The sequence below is a fragment of the Simochromis diagramma genome, unplaced genomic scaffold, assembly GCF_900408965.1.
Source record: "Simochromis diagramma unplaced genomic scaffold, fSimDia1.1 OVJJ01000596.1, whole genome shotgun sequence".
Taxonomy (NCBI): domain Eukaryota; kingdom Metazoa; phylum Chordata; class Actinopteri; order Cichliformes; family Cichlidae; genus Simochromis; species Simochromis diagramma.
The window spans coordinates 3,325,282-3,350,486 of NW_024387245.1; the positions used below are offsets into that span (position 1 = coordinate 3,325,282).

Below are 25,205 nucleotides of genomic sequence, written 5' to 3' on the forward strand. Positions count from 1 at the left end.
TAATCATTGTAAGCTCAGTATAACCAAAGCACCATTTAACCAGAAGATGGCAGCAGTACAAGACTCCATCAATTTGGGGGGGGGGGGTAAGATAGTTTGGCTTTATCTTAAACTAGCTGGCCACATAATGGGAATTTTGAGATATGCTTGTTTATTGTGGCATGGTGGTCTCAATTATAGTGTAACTATAGTATTTCAAAGAGTGAAAGAGGGACTGCTATAACTTGTATCAATATATACACGTGACTGAGACTGTTCTAAATGCTCTGTGTATGGCTTCTAAAATTATAGGGAGTCCAATTGTAGCATATTTTATTTATGTATTTTAAACCTTTCATTGTATTTATCACGTAATGATATCAGTTTGTGGTGATGTGTCTGTAATGGGATATTTTATGCATTTCTTTTAAGACCTTTACAAACCGTCTTTCTGGTTTGCCGTCCGTATTAGTTGCTCTAGTCTGTAGTTTCTTTTTTCAAGCTGATATTGCTGTTTGACCTTTGTATCTTATCTGAACCGTGCTCATTATATAATGTCCTGTCTATTGTTTTCTCTTTGCCCCAATGTCTTACGTAAATGATTTTTTCTGGCTATTTATTATAGATTATTTTTTTAATAAAGTTTGTAGGAAATGGATTATAAGAGGGGCATAATAATAAAAAATATCAGATACTGATTTTAAATTATTCTGCGGCAAAAAAATAAACAAACAAACAAACAAAAAACACTGCTCAAAAGACAGATTTTTCAGTTGGATGTGCGTTTTTTTGCATGCAACTTCAGGGTCACTATGGTTCATTTTCATGACTGATACATTGACTGGCAGCTTTGTTCGCGCATCACGCGTGGAGAGGACTGCGGGGAATGAGGATGACGGCCAACGGCGATGCTTATAAATAAAGCGCCCACCGCTGCACGGAGTGGTACTGTAGACTTTAGTGAAGAGTAAGCCAGCAGGGAGCGGCCGCAGTTCATTGTTGCATCGAAGGCGACGGGGAATGAGTCCATTCTTGCATGTCTTTGTGTTAAAGCGAAGAATTGCGGTGCATCTCCTGCAAAAAGCAGAGGAAACCGGTTAGAGGAGGTGAACAGGTTCAGGCCTTGACTGGAGGAGCTGATGTGACGTAGCAGTCCACCGACACACACACACGCGCGCGCCGGCTGCTGCTGCCTGCCAGGATCTCAGTTTAGGGAAATGACCGCGAGTGACCTCAAGGGAAACACTGTATTTTAGCGGCTGTTCGCAGTTTTGTTTTTACGGACATTATAGTAAAATATACGACACAATTTAGCCACATACTTTAGATTAAAATACGTTATATTTAGACACTAGCTGGTCGCTAGACTGCCTCATTACGTTGGAAGACGGGCTAGTATTAGCTGGCTAAGCTAAAGTAGCCGGGATAGACACTGCTAGCGGCTGGGGCTCTTACGTTTTGTTTCCCTCACAGATGCTAAGCTACGTTCGGCTAGGGTAGCTGCTGCCATGGATAAAGCCAAGTCAATGGTGGATAAGAAAGGAGCTTCGGGACCCTTTCATGTTAACAATGGGCAGAGCCAGAAGGTTTTTCACAGTCATGTCATGGTGGCCACTAACGGCAGCTGTTGCAGCAGCAACAGCGGCAGCAATGCATTCGGCTCAAGCACCGTACCCAGCGGCAGCGGCACTTTTGAAAACATGCATCATCTGCACCGCGGGGATGATGCAGAGTGCAACGGGTCCCCGGCCAAGAGGTGCAGACTACGGAGGAGGACCGAGTCGGTGCGAAAACACAGACCCCGTAAGTTGATTTTTTTTCCCGTTCTGACATGATTTTTCTGTATCTGCTGTCATTTGTGCCAAACATGAGCCGGGTAAATGCAATACCAACCGGTCGGTGTTTGCACAATCGTGCAGTGTTGCATTGACAGGAATGGAAACGCTGTCACTCAGCGCGAGTTCTGCCTCATTGTTAACGATTAATAATTTATTATAACTGTGTTATCTGCTTCAGATCATACTGGTGTCCGATCAGAATGCGTTTCGAACTGTTCTGTCCAATCTTCAAGCCCTGCCGTCGCCAGGGAGACCCCCTTTTGTTTTTAATGAACCCTCAGGTTGCATTTGGAACGCTGTGATTGGTCGGTTTCTGGTGGTGAAAAAGCTCCTGATAAGTGGGCCTGGTTTACCGCAGCCAATAAGCACTGGACTCTTGTCTACAAGAGTCAGGGCGAATGAGCAGCAGTCCCGCCCCATTATTTACCGAGTATGTTCTGATGATGGGAGTAGGTTCATCCGGGTAAAGTTGGAAGTTTTAACAGAGAATGTGTGAAAGTCTCGTTTTATTCAACGAGCGAAGTATTTTCTGATCTCCGGGACTGACTAAGACTTTCTGCGGAGATACAGTTTTTAACGTTTTTCAGTTGTTATTATTATTTTGTTCACACCGTGAGACGATATATTGCACCATTATGAAACTCATAAATGAGAAGAAGCCTGGTAAGTTTTAGTTTAATGTTATTTGTTGGTACTGAGGATATCTAGGCATTACAATATATGTAGAATTACTCTTAATTACATGGACATAGCAGTCAGTAATGCTGTCGTGCACAGCTGATTCCCAGCCATACTTAAGCATTCAGTGAAAGCCACTGGGTTTGTTATGGCTGAGTGTGGCTGTCATGGTAAATCTCGTTACTGCTCTGTGGAGATGCTTGCGGAGTGACCACATGGACTTTTGAATGCCTTTGTTTATAAGTAAGCATGACAGCATTGCGTGAGTCTGTTAGAGACTATTTGGGAGAAACAAAGGCTGATGACATAATTCTTGGTTTTCAGTGGATTTTTTGTCACTTTAACCCGTTACAAGCTTGTTATATATTAATCTCCTCCCTTATGAGATCTCAAATACACTATATGTACACATATTTTTAATAAGTGCTTGGTTTTGTTTGCTTACTAAGAAAACTGTTACATGTTGTTCTTAATAATGCATTGCAATCTTTTTAAAAAGTGATGTGAGTATTGAAATATATTTAATTATGCTCTGATATTTAAAGTTCTTTCATTGTTACTTTGTCACAATATTTTTATAGTACTGCTACACTTTACTCACTGATGGACAGAAATCAACCCATAAAAAAGTTTTTATTATTATAGAATGACATTGCAATCTGTTTGAACGACTTATCAGAGAATAAATATTATCAGTTGTTATTCTGTAGGATGAAAAATCAAGTTCAAAAAGATAAGACAGAATAACTTCTTTTGGTTAGATGTACCCCTGCAGATGTATAGTATGTATTGAGGTTTGTATCTGTGAGTGATATGAGAAAAATTAATCAGAAATTCTGAAAATGACCATGATAAAATGTTACTGTAGAATAATATAACATACTTTTTATATTTCACATCTTGATCTGGCTTTCTGTGATAACTGGTGCATAAGTCATAAGAGAAGTGGTGCCACTGGAAAGAAGAACCTACACCAGAATTAGCCCGGATTACAACATTAAGGACTATTTCATCTGTAAACTTTGAAATGTCCGGTCAGAGCTGCTCTGCTTAATGGTTGAGTTATCCTTGGATGCAGGCCAGCCATTCTGTCAAACGGATAACTTTCTAAGCTTTTCTTCAGTGAGGGCTGAACCTGGAATGTGTTTCCCTCGGGGGTGTGATTTTTGAAGTGGTTTAAGGTTGGGGTTACTTTCGGGTAACACTGCCTGTAGTACCCTTTATTTGCACCAAAAGCAACTTGGCAGCAGTTAGCACATGCAGTTAACAACAAAGCAGAAACTTGTCTTCACAGTTTTATATTAGTTAATGTTTCAGTTTGACCTTTTAGTTTTAAACCAGCACATACGATTTTATCCTGTTTGTTCAAACAGGCATAAAGAGGTATTTGTACAAGTTATATAAGTTGAAGACAATGTTTCAATACAGTACAAATATACAGTAATTACATCCATTACTGAAGTGCACTGTCGCTCTCACCCCAACCAGGTGTGGCAGATAGTTGTCCCTCCCTGAGCCCAGTTCTACTGGAGAATTCTTTCTATTAAAAGTGAGGTTTTCCTTCCCACTGTCACCAAGTGCTTACTCAGAAGGCCATCTGATTGTTGGGGGTTTCCTCTGTATTATTGTAGGGTTTACACTGTAAAGCACCTTGAGGTGACTTTTATTGTGACTTGGCAATTCAATAAAATTGAATTTAATATGTTTTAAGCTTAGTTAAATTAGTGTGAGGATCTCATACCAAAGTTTTCCTGAAACTGTTTTGGCATTTGTGTGTATGTCCCTTAATTAAGGGTGTACTAATTGTCATTTTTATTTTATTTTTGCCACTTTAGTAACAGAAAACATATATATCTTATATATAGGAGTGTCTCAAAAGCATTCTCACAAGTGAAACCCTTGATAGTCTTTGGATATATTCAGGTTGTGACTTTTTCATTTAATGACAGAAACAAACAGACAGACAGAAAAAGTAACAGTGTCATACCCAGTTTCAATCTCATCTGAGTCAGCCTGTTCAACCTGAGCATAATTTAGTAACATAGTTGCAGTGATAAAGAGATACAGGTTCATCCAGGTGTGCCACAGGTTCAGTCAGTGTTCTACTATTGCCTTATTTAATGGATTGTGACTAAGACATGATGACGAGTTTCAGTAAATGTTTAGGAAATTTGGGAAGGTGTTTCAGAGATAATGTAAATTCAGATGACGGGAAGTGCTTGAACTATGAAACCCAAAAACCAACCAAAACTTCTTCTCCAGACTGAAACTTCTCCTCCACGCTGAAACTATGTGGAGTCCTACAAGTCTTCTGATTTCCATTTCTAAAGAGTAGAAAAGTGCTATTTGCCTATATATGTCAGAATCAGAATCAGATCAGAATCAGAATGGGGTTTATTGCCAAATGTTGAGCAGGTTTACAAACATTAGGAAATTGCTGCGGTGCTTCAGTGCAAACATGGTGTCATAAATAACACTTAAATAGACATGGAAAAATAAAAGTAGGGATAAGAATTAAAAGTGCTACGTGGAAAGATATGTGCATGAGATATACATGAGATATATACATGAGAGTAAGAATTAAGAGTGCTACGTTGAAAGATATATACATGAGTGCAGGTGGTGATCAGTGCCAAACATGGAACATGGTCCCCATTGTCCCAGCGCACTTGGAGGGGTTTTCACCCAATAAAAACTTGCTCCCATGCAGTCCCCCAAAATCCCAACTGCAAATTGCTGGTTTTTGATGATGTTGTGCAGTGGTTGAAAGCGGATTGGTTGACAAGTGTTCCAGAATAGAGAATGGTGTTTGACAGAAATGGGACAAGTGAGGGAAAAAAAGAGATATAATATAAAAAAACATTAGGTATGAAAATTACACACAGTGGCTGCAGTGGACACACTTGGCTTCACTCCAGCTCTTTTATGCTATTACTTTACTCTTCTCTTTGGCTGGCTGACACCAGCAACAGCTCAAGGAAGAGTAGCTCACAGACCGGTTGTACCACATAATTTGTACACTGCCTCCATCAACAACATACAGGTAGAAAGTGGTCTGCAGCTGGTTTAAAATAGAAATAAGTTGTTTCCAGGGTGTGTGTGTGTATTTTATATTTGTGGCATACAAAATAAATTGCACAAAGAATAGTCTGCAATGAAAAAAGTAATTTCCTGTGATATCACAAATTGATACTTACAGTACAGAATCTGGAACAAGGGAATACTTGAGATTTAAATCCAGGATTTTTCTTGTATTTAAAAAAATTTGGTGGTCAACCATGAGATTTTTAACATACATTTTTGTTGAGAACATAACAAAAAATACTCAGGCTTTTGTTTATTGAGGTAAGACAGACTCAAGGCCAGCCTGCCCATGAGGAAACATGAAACCAGACGGACCAGACTATGTGGTAACAGCAGATGATGCTTCAAATAATGACAAAGATTTCTCAGTAATAAATTGATTGTGTTGTTGTATTGGATATAAAAATACACATCTAAGTAAAGTTCAAGTGTGAGAAATGATGGATGTAATTAAGTGTTAGCAGTAACAGTGAAGGTGATGGCGGTACTTCTCTAATTGTAACTATAATAATATGTTCGTAATAGGTAATAGTAAAAGTAAAGTGGATGCAAAAAGAGATGAAGATAATGGTGAAACACTTAATCTTAAGACTTTAGAATATCCAGAACAAAACATCCTTATTATCGTCATAAGGCTGTTTACATCATCCCAGAATATAAAAAAGGCAAATGCAGTTGAACAGGACAGCTGATTTGTACTTTGTACTGAGTAAATGTATTTATATACATTCAACCTCTGGTTAGCATTGTAACGTGTTAAAATCTTTTAAATGAAAAAAGATGTAATCTGTGACCTGAAGTAATGCCCTGTCATTACTAACAGTAAATATATTGTCTAGGGTATGCAATAGTGTACCTTTTTAGTCTCTCTCACTCATTTTTGTCATGCAGGGAAAAAAGCAATACTTTTGTGTCATTCCCTCTTCTTTTTACATAATTTGCTTCCACACACATACAAACACCAAACCCTTCTTTGAAACCTGAGCTTAAAGGTGAAGCAATGAGAAATGTTATATATATGTTTGTGTGTGTGTGTGTGTGTGTGTGTGTGTGTGTGTGTGTGTGTGTGTGTGTGTGTGTGTGTGTGTGTGTGTGTGAAATCTGTGTATGTCATGGGGACATGCAGTGCAATATCGGTGTTTGTTAGGCCAAGGACCTTTTACCTACATCTACACAAATCAGTCTTCATGCCCCAACCTTGCTCTTTGGTGGGCAAAGTGTGTTTGTGTTATATGGCTCTGTATGCTCTTTGAAGCCTTGAATAAGTCAGGTGTTCCTGACTACTTGTTTTTTTTGATGACCCTGAAATTGCTAAAGAGCAACTCGTAGAGAGATTTAAATGCTTTGGATACCTTAAATAACTTTCTACATAATAGTAAAAGAGTGATGGAAACAGCTAACAGTAGTTTTCCTATTTGCCTTGCAGTGAATCAAGTTTCAGTATGTAATGAAATCCATCCACTCAACCATCCATTTTCTTCAACTTATCAAATTCAGGGTTCTGGTGGTGCTGGAGCCTATCTCATCTATCATAGTGTGAGGGGGCAGGGTACAACCTGGACAGACTGCCAGTCTATCACAGGCATGTCCATGAAATTCAACAATAACAAAAAAAGTACTCAAATGACTAGGCTATATATTCATATTTGCTAATAGAGCAGGGCGATATGACCAAAAATATTTATCACGATATACATTTGAAAATTTGCGATAACTATATAACTGACGATATAATTGACACTAGACAAAATACTTTACAACTCCACAACTTAAACAAGCAGCCGTTTTTTATGTGCATTAAAGTTATATAAAAATTTAACAGTGCAAATGCAAATTCCTTGCTGACAGTTTAACCAAAAGGCATTTCCAGTGGAAATTGGCCTGCCTACGGTAGCCGTAATGCTCCGACAATCCATCAAGTGGTGCGGGTTCGTAGCTTAGCAAAGTCGTACTAAAATATTTGACAGATTTTTGAGTGCCGTGTATCACATAAAATCGTTTCGAGGTCAGTAAACACAACCAGAATTCATACATAAGGCACACCGGATTATAAGGGGCTCTGTCGAGTTTCAGAAAAAATCAAAGGATTGATTTTAAGTGTGCCGTATTTTCCAAAAAACACGGCAATAACGACGGCCCGCTAGCATGCTCTACCAAAAATAGTGCTTTGTTGTGTATCTGACGGACGAAAGCCAAACCAGTGCCACACCACTGAAGTTGCAGCATTTTTACAAACCAATTCTGATTCGTGTGTTTCATTCAACGTTCCGCTTTCGCCCTTCTCATTCTCGGTCACCGCCATGCTTTTTCCGCCATGTGCGTATGAAAACAAAGGCACTGTGCATGCGCGTTTTACCCATATTCTATCACGAGATTTCATTTTCTTATCGTTGCCCAACATTATACCGGTATTACCGTGAAAGGTATGATATGGCCCAGCCCTATTTGCTAATAACATCTCTCCCAGGAAAGCATCCTCGTAAGTTGGAGATACAGACACCCTCAGGACAAAACGGTGACATATCAGTCAGGAAATGCATTTTTCATGAAGTGGAAACTTTGTCCCAACACAGCCAATGTTGACATGTTAGAAAAAGTTGGTGGTAGTCTGTCTTGACCTATTGTGCCAAGCTGGCAGAAGGGAGCATTTGTATAAACAGTATTTTTTGCGTTTAGTTAACTTTATATCTCTTTGATATTCTTTATTTTTTATTTATGCTTTATTTAGTTACAAAGTTCCTGAAGACATACCAGGTCTCTTCTTTTAAGAAGTCCAAGTCAAATAGGCAGTGCAAAAGGTTACTGAAAGAACTAGGGCTGCACAATTTTGCATAAAATGAGAATCACGATTTTTTTGGCTTAGAATTGAGATCACGATTCTCTCACGATTTTCTTTTCCAATATAAATATTTATTGCACTTATTAACTGCACATCAACTTCGTAACAGTTGAAACTGAACATAAAAACAATAAATAAACATAAAAACAACAAATGTCTTACGTTTTGTTGTTGCCGCAAAATGTTGTACTGCTTGAAATTCCGTCTCCACCGTTGCTCGACACTGCGTGTATAGAGCAGGTAGTGCAACAATAGAAAAATAGTTGCGGGACGGCACTTTGTAGCGTTTGTCTAGGGTGTTGATCATTTTCCTAAATCCCTCGTTTTGCACAGTGTTGATGGGAGCCATATCTTTGGTCAGGTGATAAGTAATAGCCTCCGTAATTTCTGTGTGCCTGCCTGAGTTCGATGGGTATAGGGAAGCACTGTATAAGGTTCCCGTTATTGATGTTTGGGTGGTTGACCGGGACGGATTTTCTCCTGTCACTTTCTTGTCATCCCTGACGTGCTCTCCGTTGTTTTTTCCCTGCTAATTTTAGCATCACACGGCACAGCTTCTGTATCACGTGGTATAAGGCTCCGCCCTTGTCATTTGTTGAGCAGGAAGAGTGAGCGCTTGTTTTCATGCAGATTACGTCCCGGATCAAAATGCGGTACAATCGTCGTCGTCTTTTTATTTTTTTTATTTTTTAATTTTTTAAATCGTTGTCATTTGGAAATGAGATCGCACATAAGTATGAATCGAGATCGCGATTTTCTAACGATTAATCGTGCAGCCCTAGAAAGAATAAAATGTAGCATCCCTCATTGAAATCCAAAGAGGTCCCTTTGTTGCTCTTTCCTCTTTTCCCCCCATCCACTAAGCCCTAAAAGCCCACTTTTAGACACAACCTCAGACGAACTGTAAAGCTTAATTTTTAATTTTTATCCTCTCTAAGATTGAGTACATTTATGATAGACTGAGGTGGTATGGAAACTGTCCGGGTGGTCTGTCAAATTAAAAAGGGATTTATTTTTTTTGCTTTTTATAAAAAAAAAAAAATCATGGATGCTGTGTTTTTTGGGCCAGGGGTAGAGGGACCTTTCCTACTTGTGATCAGCTTGAAGTTGAAAAGCTAGTACTTCTGACTGAATGAGGCGTCATATAGTACGGATAATCTGCACATTTGTGAAGGCTTCATTAATGCTGAACAATATGTAAATATTTTATGGAACAGTGTCTTCTTCAAGAAAGGGCTTGTTTAGAAGAATAATGCCACACTAAATTCTCCATGTAATACAACAGCATGGATCTTTCATAAAAGACTGGGGCTGGCAATGTAGACCTGTCACTTATTGAAAGCATTACAAAATGAAAAGTATAACTGAACTGCTGAGCAGCTCATATTCTTTATTAAGAAAAAAAAATTGGTCAAATCAGTTCCCAAATAGTTAGTTTTGTTAAACAATTGCAATGCAGTATCATGTAATCAAATGGAAGCCACAACTTCTCATTTTCAACATTTAATATCTTGTCTTAATGACAAAGTCATTTTCAATTATTGCATTTTGGCATTACATTTTGTACATTATCACCAACAGGCTTCAAAACAGGGTTACAGTTTTCTCTTGCAATGTATTTGTGATTTTTGCCTCTTGTTCAAGGCAAACACCAGTGTTGCAGGCGCTGTGCCTGATACTTGGCTGCCCATGTAATGGGCCAAGCAATTACAGTGCTTCAGGTTCCGGACATATGACATCAGCAGAAGGGGCTGGAGCTTGAAACACCAAGCTTGCAATTAGTGGACACTCTGCTGTACCATCTGAACCATAACTGACATCTTCCTTACTAACATTATTATTGTGGCTTAAATGTAGTTTAAAGAATTTCCACAATGACAACATAAAACCCTAAAAAGGGAAACAGGAAGTTTGTAGTTTTCACACAGATCATTAAAAAGTCACAGCAGTGATGTTAACATAGTTAGAGTCTCCAAGCAGCTCAAAATTGATAAAATTAAAATCCTTAGATTATTTATGTTTATCTCAGGGAGGAAGTCATGATTTTTACAGTGTAATGTTAAATAAATATGTTTGTTTGTATAAATTTAAATTCTGAATTATAATAATGGATTGGATTTATATAGCGCTTTTCAAGGCACCCAAAGCGCTTTACAATGCCACTATTCATTCACTCTCGCATTCACACACTGGTGGAGGCAAGCTACAGTTGTAGCCACAGCTGCCCTGGGGCAGACTGACAGAAGCGAGGCTGCCATATCGCGCCATCGGCCCCTCTGGCCAACACCAGTAGGGTAAAGTGTCTTGCCCAAGGACACAACGACCAGGACAGAGAGCCCGGGGATCGAACCGGCGACCTTCCGGTTACAGATACGCTTCCCAACCCCCTGAGCCACGGTCGCCCTTTATAATAAAGAAAAAGAATAATGTCATGTACTGCTTGTGAGTTTGTTTTTTGGCTGGGATTATGGAGAAAAACATGACTGTCACTTGAGACAGACCCTGTCATCTACCCTGGCTGGCTGGCTTTCGTTCCTTTTGCTTGCAGTATTGCCTTTCATTTTGTCAGAGTGGGTTCATTTCTTCGAAGGTGGAAGGCAGAAATGCTAGTAACAATCCATAATACTTGTGCAATTTTACTTTCTCTTTTAAACCATTAATCTTGATCTCAGTGGTGAGAGCTGCTGTCTCTATTATAAGCATGTATTTCCTTTATTAAAAAAACAGAAAAAGGAAAAAAAAATTCTCTTTGTTTGGCAGGATAAAATGATAGTAATGAATCTAAGAATCATTAGTGTCACACTCAACAAGAGGAATGTTTGAGTTAAAAATCTAGCAGGTGAGATTTCCACAGCAGGCATTGGAAAATCAGTGTCTGTCAGTTCTTATTTACAGACATGAGAGAAGGTCACTGGGTAAGAGGGCACAGTGGCAAAAAAGTGCACTAGACAATGTGGTCGGTGACTGAAAGGCATTAGCCACTGTAGTGGAGTTGGAGCAGGTGTAGCGTTGGGTTATCAACAGATAACCTTAACAGGGCTAAAAGTCATAGAGTTGGTTTTGGTTCCTATTAGTTAGCTCAGTTTTCAATAGACAAAGGTGTAAAAGTATTGCACGAGTTTACTTTGTTCTGTGCAAATCATTTTATAGATATTAAAAATAATGTGAAACCTGAGTAACCTTTGGTTATGACAGTTTGCTGACATTAAAAGCAATATTAGTGGTATATCATTTACAAAGCCTATCCTTTATGTGTTCAAAAGAAAGTAGATTTTAGTAGGTGTAAAAGTGGAGACTGTGACATAGTTTCACCAAAGGTGAGATGTTATACTAAAGAGATTAATACTGAAGTTACGGTTGCGCATTCACTTTTCTGACAAACCGTAAACAGTATCGTATAAGGACACATCCCCCTACAGGATCTGCTTGGCCAAAACCATTCCACAAAGTCTTGGTGCACAGTTTTTGTGCTGATGTTTACTCTGAGAGGGTGGTTTGGAACCCTGTAGTTATTGAGTCAGCAGAGCACTCGTGACTTTTACACACTAAGATCCTCAGCTCACAGCAACCCTGTTCTGTAAGTCTTTATGGTCTGCCATTTTGTGGCTGAGTTGCTGTGGTTCCTAAACCCTAGCACTTTGCAATAATACCACTTACAGTTGATTGTGGAATTTTTACAAGGGAAGACATGCAGCAAACTTAGTTTTTGCAATCTTGGCATCCTGTTACAGTACCACACTCGAATTCAGTGAGCTCTTTAGAACGACACATTCTTTCTCAAACATTTTTAAAGGCAGACTACGTTGTTAGGTGCCTAATTTTATACACCTGTGTATAAAACCTGTGGATTTAAAACACCTGAATTCAAAGATTAAGACATTTGGCCCAATACTTTTGTCTGTATAGTATGTCAGTTTGACATAATTTACCATAAACATTAGATCAAGGGTCACATGTGCATATGCTTGTGTTACTAACACTAATTGCTAACAAATCATAAAGTATGTGTGATCATCCTCTAAAGTGGAATCCTCAGCTTAGCTGAAAGTGGACTTTGCCTCAGTAAGCCAGACATTCAGTCTGTTCCCTTCACTGGTCAGTTGTGAAATAGTCACTCTGATCATCATCAAAGGGCCACAGTAAAGGCGCAGAGAGGGCAGTGAACAGTCACGTGCTGACCTTTTTAAGTCCAAATGGTGGTAAATTAGTTCAGTGTTTAACTACTACTGTCATGAAGGTAAAGAGTCAAATATATCAATGTTCTAAGTCTGATTTACTTGGATTTGAAACAGTTAATTGATGAATTATTTATGAATGTTGTATTTACTATTTATTCTTTGTGTTATTATTGAGAGTTTTTGAAATTGATAGGAAACTGATGACTGCAGGCACACACACTCCTTTTACAGTTAAGTGATTAATCATATGCTGAACTTCTATTCAGAGGTAGCTGCTTCAGTAGAGAAGCTTACTGATCAACATTTACTCTCATTGAAGGTTTAAAATAAAATGTGTTCTTAGCATCTAACAGTATTCAGTGAACCAAATCCAAGTTTATACGTCTGGAGTCTTGAATTGCTTATGCTATATTTACAGGGAAACATATATTACTCAGAATGGAAATCAAGCTGATGTATAAAGTAAGGACACATCACAAGTGTCAGTGTTTGGGTCATACATCTCATAATAAACTGATCAGCCGAGGGGTTATAGAAGCATGCTTCATTTGTTTATCATCTGTGTTTCTGTAGGATTTTGTTTACATGTGAAAGACATTATATATTGTCTCAGTGTGCTGTTTACCAGTTATGTACTAAATGGTTGGCTTCAACACATTCTTTTGTTCAATGCTTCCACAGCAACACAGTTTAAGTGAGCATGGTTGTCTTCAACACTAGCACATGGTTTCCATTGTTCCTAACTACACACTAAATGATACAGCCAGTATTAAATGTCATGTGCGAAACCTTCCTTTTCATATTTGTCTTGCCTCTCTACAGCGCAGCAAAACCTTAAAACTAAACTTGAGGTATGCCGAGTGTTTTTCCTCTGATTTAGCTCTGTGTAACCTCATTTTGTTATCAAACCATTCTTACCAAAATTTCAACCAGAACTTTTCTCTTTGCTGAAGTGCCAATGCAGTTAGCTTCTAAAAATAGAAATACCTTTTGTATGTCTTGAAAAAAATCAATAAGAATACAATTTGATGTATTGTTTTTGGAGGCAAATATCCGTTGCTTTGTGGTGAATTAAAAACATCCCGCAGTATCACTTATGTCATCCTGGCCATGTAAATGTTAATTTAATTAAAGTGACTGACAGATGAGAAACAAGGGAGAGCTATAAGGAGGAGTGGAACAGAATGAAGCTGGAAGAAGATGGTGTTCACTAAAATAAAAAGCTGAAAGGACAAAAAGGAAAAATGTGTGGTGAAAGGCAAGAAACTCCAAATGAGAGAATGCTGATGGAGATGGAGGAGGGGAGGAAGTGGGAAAGGTCGAGAAAGGAAGATGGATGGTGTGTATGAGACTGTGATAAAGGCTGAGAGGTGGAGAGGAGAGGAGAAGCTAAGGGAAAGAGAAAATAGGAGGCTGAACAGTGTATGAGATACCGAGCGAACAGGAGATGATGGGGAGTGGTAACTGTTTCTATGGCAATCTTGTTGTGCTGTGGTAGCTTTTTTTCCTAGCCAGTGGTGCTGGTAGATTTTCATTTTTTTGTGCTGAACTCAGTGTTCTACCCAAAAATATCAAGTCCAGATTGTTTCCCCTCGCTCGAGTGTTGTTGTTTTTTTGCAGCATTCGATGTACAGTGTTCCTACTAAAACCATCCTGGAAGCAAGATTACTGTCTTGGCAATTTGTACATCGTAACTGCCTTTGGGCAGTTATTTTGCAACTCCTATCTAAATGAACGGGGAGACATTAGTAATAAACTCCACTGATAGAATTACTGGAATTTGCTTCATTTCCTTTACTCATTCCTTTATTATGATATCCATAGACTTGGATAATAATGAGCAGATGTGCCTGTCACATCACAGTTGAAAGTGTTATGATTCACAACTGCATGTATCTGTGCAGCAACACAGTTGGCTCATATGTTTCCTGCTTTAGCTTTTAATTGGCTTTTGGCAAAGGGATTGGGGGATAAATGCCTTGCCGTTATTGAGTTCTTCCATAGATTTCTATTAAGGATTATTACTCTGAGTCTCTGGTGCTTATTTCATGCAACTTTGGTCTAGAGCACATCATGGTTCAGGGGTATGTCCTTATCATTTGCAAAGGAAATAGGCCTGTATTTATTTTTATTAGCATAACAACCAGAATTCAATATGTTATGCAAAAATGTCTGCATAATGTCTTGTTTTCCTTTTTAAAGTAACAGTTTACTTGTTTTTCCATTACCTTCTCCAGCCTTCCCCTGGTTTGGTATGGACATTGGTGGGACTTTGGTCAAGTTGGTGTACTTTGAGCCAGTCGATATAACTGCAGAGGAAGAACAGGAGGAAGTGGAAAACCTCAAGTCAATCCGCCGCTACCTCACCTCAAACGTTGCCTATGGTATGACTATTTACACATGCAGATGGATATAGGTATCTCTCACTGATATATTTTACAGTTTTACAATTTATGAGATGAATTTTGTTATCAGCTTCAAATTCAGCTTTTGGGTCTCTTGAGTGTTCAAAAGAAATTAAAAGCATAACACAAATCAGGAGGCAATACCATATGGTAAAATTATTCTTTCCTTATTCAGGTAAAACAGGTGTCCGTGACGTTCACCTGGAGCTGAGGAATCTGACCATGTGCGGCAGGACAGGAAACCTGCACTTCATTCGCTTCCCAACACAGGCCATGCCCCGCTTTATTCAGATGGGACGGGATAAGAACTTCTCTAGCTTGCACACAACACTCTGTGCCACTGGAGGCGGGGCTTACAAGTTTGAGAATGAGTTCAGAATGGTGAGTGTGCAGTATATACAGAGATAACATCTCAGTATCAGTGGTACTGATTAAACATTATGACATAATTACAGTGAATAGTTGATTAATCAAATACTTGATTGAAAATAGATATGTGGTGTAGTGGTTAACACATTTGCCTAACATGTTAAAGTTCCCCAGTGCAAGATTGGGAGGAGACACAAATCCTTCATGTCTGAAAATCTGTGTCAATTCAAATATGCAGATTAATTCACGGTGGTTAACCTTTGCAAATAACGGCAGATTTAGAGTTTTGTGCAGTGACTCTTTATACAGCCACCAATGCAAGCAACCAGCACTATTGCCAGGATTCGTACTTTGCGTGGTGCAATAAGTGTTAATTACATTTTGGTCATGTCCTTCTCTCATGTCCTAGTATTTTACAGTATTTGGGTTTGTTTTTTTTTAACCTCCTAGGACCTGGCGTCCACATATGCACATAAATTTTGCTCTACAAGGGCCTGATATCCACTTACGAGGACATTATACTGCCACTGTTCTATCAAAATTTAAAACGAATGTCCTCTTATGTGGATCTCATTTTTCTTAGAAACAAAAATCAGGTTAAAAAGAAAAAATCAGGTAATTCTTTGTTTTTACATTCATCAGGTCCCAATCAGCCCAAATAGCAAAGAGAAATTGAAAATGCATGCCATGAAAGAGTTCGGGTCTTAGGAGGTTAAGGCAGTCGTCTTTGCCCCTCAAGTTTTTCTACATCTTTGTCCATTCTGATAGTTTCAGCAGTCTCTCTCCAGGAGTTTGCTGGTAGTCGTGACTACTTTTATTGAGGTTTTGATTATTTCTTATATTGAGGTGACTTTTAGTCTCTCACTGATCCATTCAAAAGTTGCAGTGAAAAAGTAGCTGGAAATACACAGGAGTAACCACCTGTACAGAACAAGCAAAGGGAATTTACATTTCTAGGGAGGTCAATATCAGTTTGTGGCATATAGGGTTTCAGAAGGGGACTTTTTTTTATTTTTGTCTTTGGTGCCCATTTTTGATATGTTAATTCAAACTCTAGATAAACAATCAAGAAAATGGTTAATAGATTAATAAATGGGACAAAAAGTGCAAAAAAATCTAGGTCATTTGTTTACAGAATTGTGTTTCAATGTAATTTCATCAGAAATTCTTGCCTTCCCTCACAGTACCTTTTTACCTAGGTTCATTGACCATGTCTGCACTTCAGCAGGATCAGCGAAATCTCTGACACTGCACAAACTGTGCTAAATGTCATCAATTCAACCCCAATGTGTTTTAAAATATTTTAATGTCTCACGTCTACACTCATGTTTTTTTTCTTTATCTCTAAAAGTCATAGCCCATAGTTCTTGGGCTCTACTATTTTCTACAAGCAACCAGTTTTCTTCTTAATTTTTAAGCCGTTACCATCATGCCAATTTACAGTAATCCACATTGTATACTTTTATAGGAATGTTGATAGTCTAGTCTGCATTTGGATAAGGAACTTTTTAATTTTTAAAGACCATTTTCAGTGAGGTTTTGAAAGTCATTTTAATACTATACAACTGACAAATCAAGGGTTTCAAGGAATGTTTTACTTTAAATAATCAGGAACAATTTAGCAGATAAAGTAGTGCCTTATCAATGTTTTAAACCTCCTACATTTGTGAGCAGATGGCTGACCTGGAGCTGCTTAAGCTGGACGAGCTAGACTGCTTGATTCGTGGTCTGCTGTTTGTCGATCGGGTAGGCTTCAACGGACACCCTGAGTGCTACTACTTCCAGAACCCATCAGACACCCAGAGCTGTGTGAAGAAGCCCTGCACTTTGGACAACCCCTTTCCTATGTTGCTGGTCAACATTGGCTCAGGAGTCTCCATACTGGCTGTGTACTCAGAGAACAACTACAAACGGGTGACTGGTACCAGGTGAGGAGAATGGGAACCTCTTTAATGGTGCACACAGAATATTTATAAGCAGAGTGGAAGAATATAATAATAAGAATATAATTTTTAAAAATTCAAATTAGATAAGTTTTAAGATAATTAAAAAAAACTGATCAAGAGATAAATGATGCAGTGTGGCTACTGTCACAGGCAAGTGATGGTGTGTAGAACAGTCCATGTCAGTAGAAGACAATACCAATAAGTTATTAACAGAAGTATTAATTAAGTACAGAGAAACTATATTAGAGTTCAGCTCCAATAATAATTTAAGAAAAGTAAAAAATTATATATATAGATAAACTATAACTAAACTATAAACTATAGACAAGTGTTTATTTTTATTTTTCACTCAATAATAGAATATACACATTATTCTTCACATTAACAAACTTGTTGAAAAAAATGTTTCTATAACCCGGCTGTGAAATAAACTCATTGTTTGAAGCAAAATTTATGGAAGAAAAAGTGCCAGTGATAGAAAATAGGTGCTGTTTCAACCAAGTGATTTCCAACCTAATAAACAACAGAAGGATTACAGCTGTTTGTTGTTGTGGTGAACTCCTCTTAAGTCCTACATCCGTGTCCTTTGAACATGAAGTTCTGCATGAGAAGTATTTTTCAAGAGTATGTGCAAAAGGTGAAGGTGGCACTTTTATGGCTTTAGTAGATCTGGCAGATATGCCAGACTCAGTTGCTTGAGTTGCGACAGTCATATTCATTATCACCTTGTGTACCTTAGTACTTACAAAGTAGTAGAACTAGATATGATCATAGAATGAACTGTAAACATTTGTAAGAAACTGAAGTTACTTCTACCCATTGTGTGTTGTACAAAGAGTTTTTTCCTTTGATGATATTAGGATTTACTCAGCCTCCTGAGTATTCTGTAATACAGTGAAATCATATTTGACCTTATAAACAAATTTTTTTCAACTATGGCCAGTCACTGTTGTCGCAGTGTACCTCTGGTCATTCTTTACTTCCTTGTTCTGTAAATGGCAAGTGTGTCTTATTGCAGCTACTCACCGTGACATCAGTGTTTATGTGTGTTTGTGTGTACAGCCTCCATCTGAATCTATTGCACTGTTCCAGGAAGAGAAACATGATCAAACAGAACTCACTTGTTGTGGGTGTGAGTAGTGTGGGCTAGTTGAGGCACAAAGGCTTTATACATTAATGTTGTATAAAGTATTTTATTTCAAAACAGCTGTCTCGTGTTGGCTCTGTTTCTCCTCACTTATTCTGGCACCAACTAGGTGTTTATTTTGTAGCATATTTTAATCAAATGTATTTATATAGCCAGTTTAAAAATATTCTCTAGCATATGCAAAGATGCAAAGAAAAATAAAATGAATAATATGGAGTTTAAATAAAGACATAAAAGTATAAAAACATAGTAAACTAAATCTTGAATACTAAAATGACAAGTCACCCAAAAGCCATAAAAACCATAGATGTGTTAAGATTTGTATTATGAGCTTTATTTTACAGTTGAAGCATAATGTGTGAGACATTTTGTTGGCCTAGGACTTAACATTTGTTCCAAGGTTGGAGTTGATATGGGCATTTTTTGTGTACTGTCAGTGTTAAAGTGTTCACACCGTTTCAATTGCTTCATTAAACTTCAGTAGCATTTTTCTCCCTTCTTTTTCTTTGATCTATAATTAATGTTGTTTACACCCTTCAGTCTGGGAGGTGGTACATTCCTGGGGCTTTGCTGTCTGCTCACTGGCTGCGAGACGTTTGAGGAGGCTTTGGAAATGGCTAGCAAAGGTGACTCTACAAATGTGGACAAACTGGTGAAAGATATCTATGGGGGAGACTACGAGCGATTTGGTCTACAGGGCTCTGCTGTAGCATCCAGGTAACATCACTTTTTTTTCTTTCTATATTTAAAGCTTCTTGTTTTTGTTTTTTTAGCAGTACAATGAAATACAGACTGATCCCAGGAGTGTTTGTATACATACTATAAAATAGACAATAAATAGAACAGTGTGATGCAATGAACAGAGCTGTGTTTGGTTTGTATTACTGAACTTTGACCAGGATGCACATCTTGTATTTGTCTGGTTGTCTGATGTCTTCGTTTCTGACATGATAATGAAAACCAGTGAATTCATGTGAAACTGAACATTTTAGTTAAGTGATTTAGTAGCTTGGAGAACCAGCTTTAGAAGCACTAACTTGAAGTAAGCATTATCTCTGACTATCTGCTTGACATTAAGAGACCTGTCCCACCAAGTCTGGACTTTGACTGGGTCGTTGCAACAGCTTGATTGTTTTATTTCTCAGTTGTCCTGTTTGCTTGGGATCGTTGTCCAGTTGCATGTCCAAATTGGGGCCACGTTTTAAATGTTAGACGGATGGCCTCACATTTGACCTACTTGTTCAGTCTTTTTCTTATTGTTGTGAATTTTAACATGCTAACTGAGGCCTGTAAAATCTGAGATGTAGCTCTTAGGTTTCTAGCATGTCCACTCCTAGGAATATTGTGGCATTGTGTTAAAACTAACTTGAACACTCCAGAACAGCAAACTGGCAAACCATCTGCTTTTATATAGGTGATCACAGCTGCAGATAATTTATAAACAATTAATCTGTTGCATTTGATTAGGAGAGTCTGTCTGCTCTTTATTTCTGTGGAAGCAATAAGAGTGTACTTTAGTTTTCACAATGTTGCTGTTTCACATGACTGTATGTGACACTTGTAATTTTTGTAGATGTCACAGGAGATGTTATAGGAATTTATTTCAGCTGGCTGCACTGCATCTGTGGTGGACTGCATTGTTTACTGTTAAAATACTATTTGGTTATTGTAACTAGGGCTGTGCGATATGACCAAAATCTCATATCCCGATATAAGACATCTATCGTCCGATAACAATATAAATCACAAAAATTTAAAATTTTCTGAAAATTCTGTGAATCTCGGGTAGCTCGACTTGCGTGAAGTGTTTCAAGCTGGGCGTCGTGTACCTGGAGTCGAATGTTTTAACCGATGCATGAAACTATACATTTTTAGACATAAGTTGTAACGGCCGCCGTTTTCTTTGTGAGTATTTATTACACGGCGTGCTGCGGGGAAAAGCCTGCTCTAACATTTGAGTCAAAGGTTTATTTTTTAGCACCTGACGGCTCTTTTTTGCTTCTCATCCGTAAATACTCTGCATACTCTTTCACGTGATTCAGTTTATTTTGAAAAGTCTCAACAGGATCTTGAGCTTTATTGTGAAAGGTTTATGTGGAAAATAAATAAGCGGACACGGGAGGGTTTTACCATCGTCGTTGTTAACGACAACGCATAAAAAACAGGCGCTTGTCCATCGGTAGCGTGGTTATATTAAATATAGGAGAAAGAGAGAACTTTAAGAAATTAATATAACCACTACAGTGACCATCAAAACGATGAAAAAATATTGCCGTAAACAGTTTATTTTGCGACACCACGAAACAAACGATAGCGATGTTTTTATATTGTCATCTGATAGATATCATTATATTGAGCAGCCCTAATTTTAACTATAAAAGATTAATAAAATGGGGAAAAAACACGTTGTAGATACAACACTAGAGTAAATCTTAATCTGTGTCTCTGATTAAAAGCTGGAAAACCTAAACTGATATTTACTCACTAAAATGCACACTTGATTAATCAATAATCTAATTGTGTAAAGTGGATGAAATTGCCTTGAAACTTGATGAGTGAGCTAAAAGCTCTGATTTATGTGCTCACATAAATTGCTCATTTAGCACGATGAGATAAGAGGATAAATTATCCAAAATTGTGTGGACATTGTTTAATTGCAAAAAAAAGCAAAAACATACCAATAAATGAACAGTTAGTAATAAATATTTTACACAGAGACGCACTGTGCTCATGTGCTCCGGTTAAACTGAATTTACCATGTATACAGTAAACCTGCAGCTCTGGGTCCAAAGTTGATCCATAAAGCATTGTAAAAACACATGTAATCACAGTTATCAAGTTCTAATCAGTGTTTTGTTATGGTGTTCTTTTTAGTGATTTAATGAAATGAAACACACACAAATACACACACACCGAGTGACAGTTGCTTCAAAAGGTTTTTAAATAATTTATGGGTTCACTTTTTTTTTGTTTCCGTTTTTTGTTTGTTTGGTTTTTTAATGTGAAGAGTTAATCAGACTTTGAGGAAAATGTCTTTTACATGTTAGGTTTTTTTATGGTCTCTTTTATAGTTTTGGTCATATGATGAGCAAAGAGAAGCGAGACAGCATCAGTAAGGAAGACCTGGCCAGAGCCACTCTGGTCACCATCACTAATAACATAGGATCCATAGCACGCATGTGTGCAGTCAACGAGGTACACACACACACACACACATGCTGAATCAGTCAACTATACCCAGCTAATCATAACAGCCATATAAAGGTTATGTAATACAGATACTTGCATGAGTTTATCTACTGTTTCATAAACCTCTAAGATAGTTTCTTTGAGTTCTTAGAAACAGACACCCAGACCAGAATTTAGTCATTGCATCACCCATCGACACTCCTACACCTAAACTACTCTTTACTGGCTACTCAGGATTACCAAAAACATAAAATCAACTAATTGTTCTTTACAAACACATTCAAAAGTTACATCTTATGGCTTGCTATAGCTATTTAACAATAGAAAAGAAAAGTTCTTTGTTGTTGTGTGTGTCCGTGGTGGTGGTGGGGGGTGGAGCTTTCTTTTTTGTTTAATTTTTTTGTTTTTGCATTTTTAGAAGTCCAAATATATTCCTTAATTTTAAGTTTTGGTTTTTTTTTGGTAAGGTTGCTGGATTTGTTTATATTTTAAATCATGCTTATGTTTTGGGGGGTTTTTTGCTGGCAAAAACAAAATCACCAGATTTCACACTTATGTTGTAATATTTTGTAAATAGCCAGCTGTAAGCTATAAAACAATTCTGGGATTGGGGTTACTCGTACTATGTGACAACAATTTATTAGTTTTAATAGGCAACTGTAAAATTAATTTAAAAACTAAAACCATAGCAGTTAAAGCTGAAATAAAGGATCAGTCTGGAGTATTTCTACATGCTGTGAGCTTCTTTACAGTGTTGCCTTGTGGCATGGCGATCAAGCAGCATTGTACAGGGCTATCACTGCATGCAGAGCTGCAGCGAAGAAAAATGTGCATATATAGGGTTATGGAGGGTTTCTTTTAAATGACTTCTGAAAGCCTTAGTAATAAAATTAAGACCCGCATTTTATCATAAACAAAAATCTTGATAACTGGATTTTAGTCCTGTATTTGACCATTATATTGGCAAAGAATTGTGCTGTTTAAGCTGCATCGACAAACACAAAGTTACCCTGCTAAGTTTTCAGGAAGAATTACACACTTGCACACACCACAGCAGGATGTTTTTCAAGATTTTTGTGTCTTTGGTATTCTACCAGATTTCATCAGTGTTTGTTTATTGGTTCTCTAGCACCACCATGTGGTGGTGCTAGAGAACCTTTATTTTAGTTATATTTTCTTTATTACTGTATTTGCAGATTATATGCCTTTATTATAGTCAGTTTTTAATCATATTTGCATGGCATGGATTAAATGTCAATGTCATAAGAAACATTTACCTTTAAAATATTTTTATTTCACCAAATGAAAGACCTGGGATTTAGTATCACTTTGGTGACCGTGTCCAGGGACAGAGCGGAGAAAAATAAGAACTCTGCAGTTCATTATTCCTTGTTAGGCCATATGTGAGGATTTTAGAGTCACACTAATAAAGGATTTTCAAAGCCTATAAAAATATTAGATCTAAAAATTAAGTATATTGGCTGAACTCTTGATAAAGACAACATAACCTAACATTTTTTATGTGTAGTTATTTATGAGTCATTACTAAGATGACAGGAGCATTTAGGAATGACCTTTCTTCATTATCAGAACAATTTGTGAATTACTTGTTTAAACTCTTGTTTGTTGGGTCTCAGTTTCTCTAAAATTAATTTTTTCTTCTTTTTCTCATAAGAAAATTGAGCGTGTGGTGTTTGTTGGGAACTTCCTCCGTATCAACACAGTGTCCACCAAGCTGCTAGCTTATGCCATGGACTACTGGTCCAAAGGCCAACTAAGAGCTCTCTTCCTTGAACACGAAGTGAGCAAACGGCTGTCCTTTTATTAAATTAAAGCAATTACTTAATGTGTTTATAATAATTATAATCATTATATTTACCCTCAGAAACAAAGCACTGGTTGGTTACATGATAAAAGCCTATAAGATATATTTATGTGCTTGTCTTTTTGCTCCAGGGTTACTTTGGAGCTGTGGGAGCACTGATGGAGCTGCTCAAGACAACAGAGGACCCCTGAAGGAAATTCTGTCAGGACAACATCAACTCTTGACAAGACGATGTCACCTGCCCTTGAAGGCCGTGATGTCTTAATGCTGTGACATCATCAACTTTTGAAGCTGCTGAAAGGTCCCATTCGTCGAGGCCACAAAAGGAACACTAAGAGAGAACACAGAAACTGATAAAAGCCATTTTTAATAATTTAACACCTGTAAATAACAATGACCTCTAATATTCATCTCTTAAATTTCCCATCATCCCCCTATCATAGACGTTTAATATTGTAATCTTTTATTTATGGTTTCCGTTAATGGGGTCTGCTGATTCGTGTAATCAGCCCTATGTCAGGAAGCAGAGACAAAAAGTATTTTAGTGTATTTTGTTATTGTGTTTGTGTGAATAGCTACTGTAGCATTACATCCTGGGGACAGTAGTGCGCCGGGAAACAATTTGTGCAACAGTTCTTTAAAATGGGATACCTTTGCAGAAGAGCTAACTGCTGAATGAGGGATTTGTACCACCAGCAACTCAAGGAAACATCACCTTTGGGCAGCTGTGGTTGCCGGTTTGTTGCACAAAAAGTAGCCCATTGCTCTACTGTTTCTGCAGAGTGCACTGAAGCCAAAACCTGTTGAGATTCATACTTTACCTGCCTCCTTCAGCTCCAATGGGAAGCAAAAAAACAAACAAACAAAAAACGGTCTTTATTTTGCTCTACTGCATATGGCCTTTGCTTTTTGTTTGTCTCTCCTTTGTCTGCCTATATGTAAGCAAAACTAGCACCACCAGATTGCCATGCATGCATACTCAACCTGCTGAGTTTAGTGTTAGGTGACGGGACCAAGACGTTGTCTTCCAACAGATTGCAGTGCATCATTGATTTCTGTTCTGTTCTGTTCTGATTGGCATCGCCAGAACTACTGTTGAGGACCCAGTCTGACTCGGCTGCTTGTGTTTGTGATGTATGAAATACTTGATCTGATCTTTATATTTATTTCTGTTTTTCTTTAACTTCCCTGTTTTCTGTCAGTGTCAGGAAGATGGAAGCTTCATTCATCCTTTTCTGGCTTTTCTGCCACGCTGATGCCTTGTTTGGGGATTTGTAGTGTGAGTTTAATAAATGTTCAGACTCAGAATCCCAACATAAAAAATAGTTAGCTGATGATGCAAAGGTAAAGTGTCAGTTTGGGGGAGACAGCTAGGAGTCATCCCAACATGTTAGACTGTTTACCATTCTGGTGCCGACACTGTTGGTAGCTGTTTTAGGTTTGGACCATTAATTGTATTTTCCCCCAAACCCCAATTACTCGTCTCTAAAAACAAGCACTTACAGAATTTTAAGAGTTGTCCAACATTCCCAAGAATTTTAAACAGGTACTTTATGCTTGCTGTGAAACAACCATAAAAACCTGGAAAATATCCAAATCCAAATTGTCTAAATTGAAATAATTGGTGAGTATTAGCCACAATTATGTGGTAGACTTTGAACAGAGAATGGGCTTCATATGCTATTGCTGCCTGTTTGCACTGATCTAAGTCTATATTGACACTAGCAC

At 37.9% G+C, this 25,205-nt stretch overlaps 1 protein-coding gene across 3 annotated transcripts; it reads left to right on the forward strand.

Moving 5' to 3' along the window:
• Window positions 1-843: 843 nt before the first annotated feature.
• pank1a (pantothenate kinase 1a) lies at window positions 844-25,205 on the forward strand. Of its 3 annotated transcripts, none has more exons than XM_040000333.1 (8): window positions 847-1,782; window positions 14,834-14,980; window positions 15,177-15,382; window positions 17,045-17,298; window positions 19,004-19,180; window positions 21,535-21,658; window positions 23,328-23,453; window positions 23,609-25,205. In XM_040000333.1, exons 1-8 carry the CDS (start codon window positions 1,488-1,490, stop codon window positions 23,666-23,668), a joined length of 1,389 nt encoding a protein of 462 aa, XP_039856267.1. In that variant the 5' UTR covers window positions 847-1,487; the 3' UTR covers window positions 23,669-25,205. The 3 variants fall into 3 exon arrangements, 2 of the variants coding, with proteins under 2 accessions (XP_039856267.1, XP_039856268.1); XM_040000334.1 differs by lacking the exon at window positions 847-1,782 and adding an exon at window positions 1,820-2,480; XR_005691372.1 differs by lacking the exon at window positions 21,535-21,658 and having other exon boundaries at window positions 844-1,782.

Coding starts and splice junctions, on each gene's coding strand:
- pank1a (XM_040000333.1), top strand. CDS start 1,488: ATGGATAAAGCCAAGTCAATGGTGGATAAGAAAGGAGCTTCGGGACCC. Junction 19,181..21,534: donor GGCTCTGCTGTAGCATCCAG/GTAACATCACTT, acceptor TCTCTTTTATAG/TTTTGGTCATATGATGAGCA. Junction 21,659..23,327: donor GCATGTGTGCAGTCAACGAG/GTACACACACAC, acceptor TTTTCTCATAAG/AAAATTGAGCGTGTGGTGTT.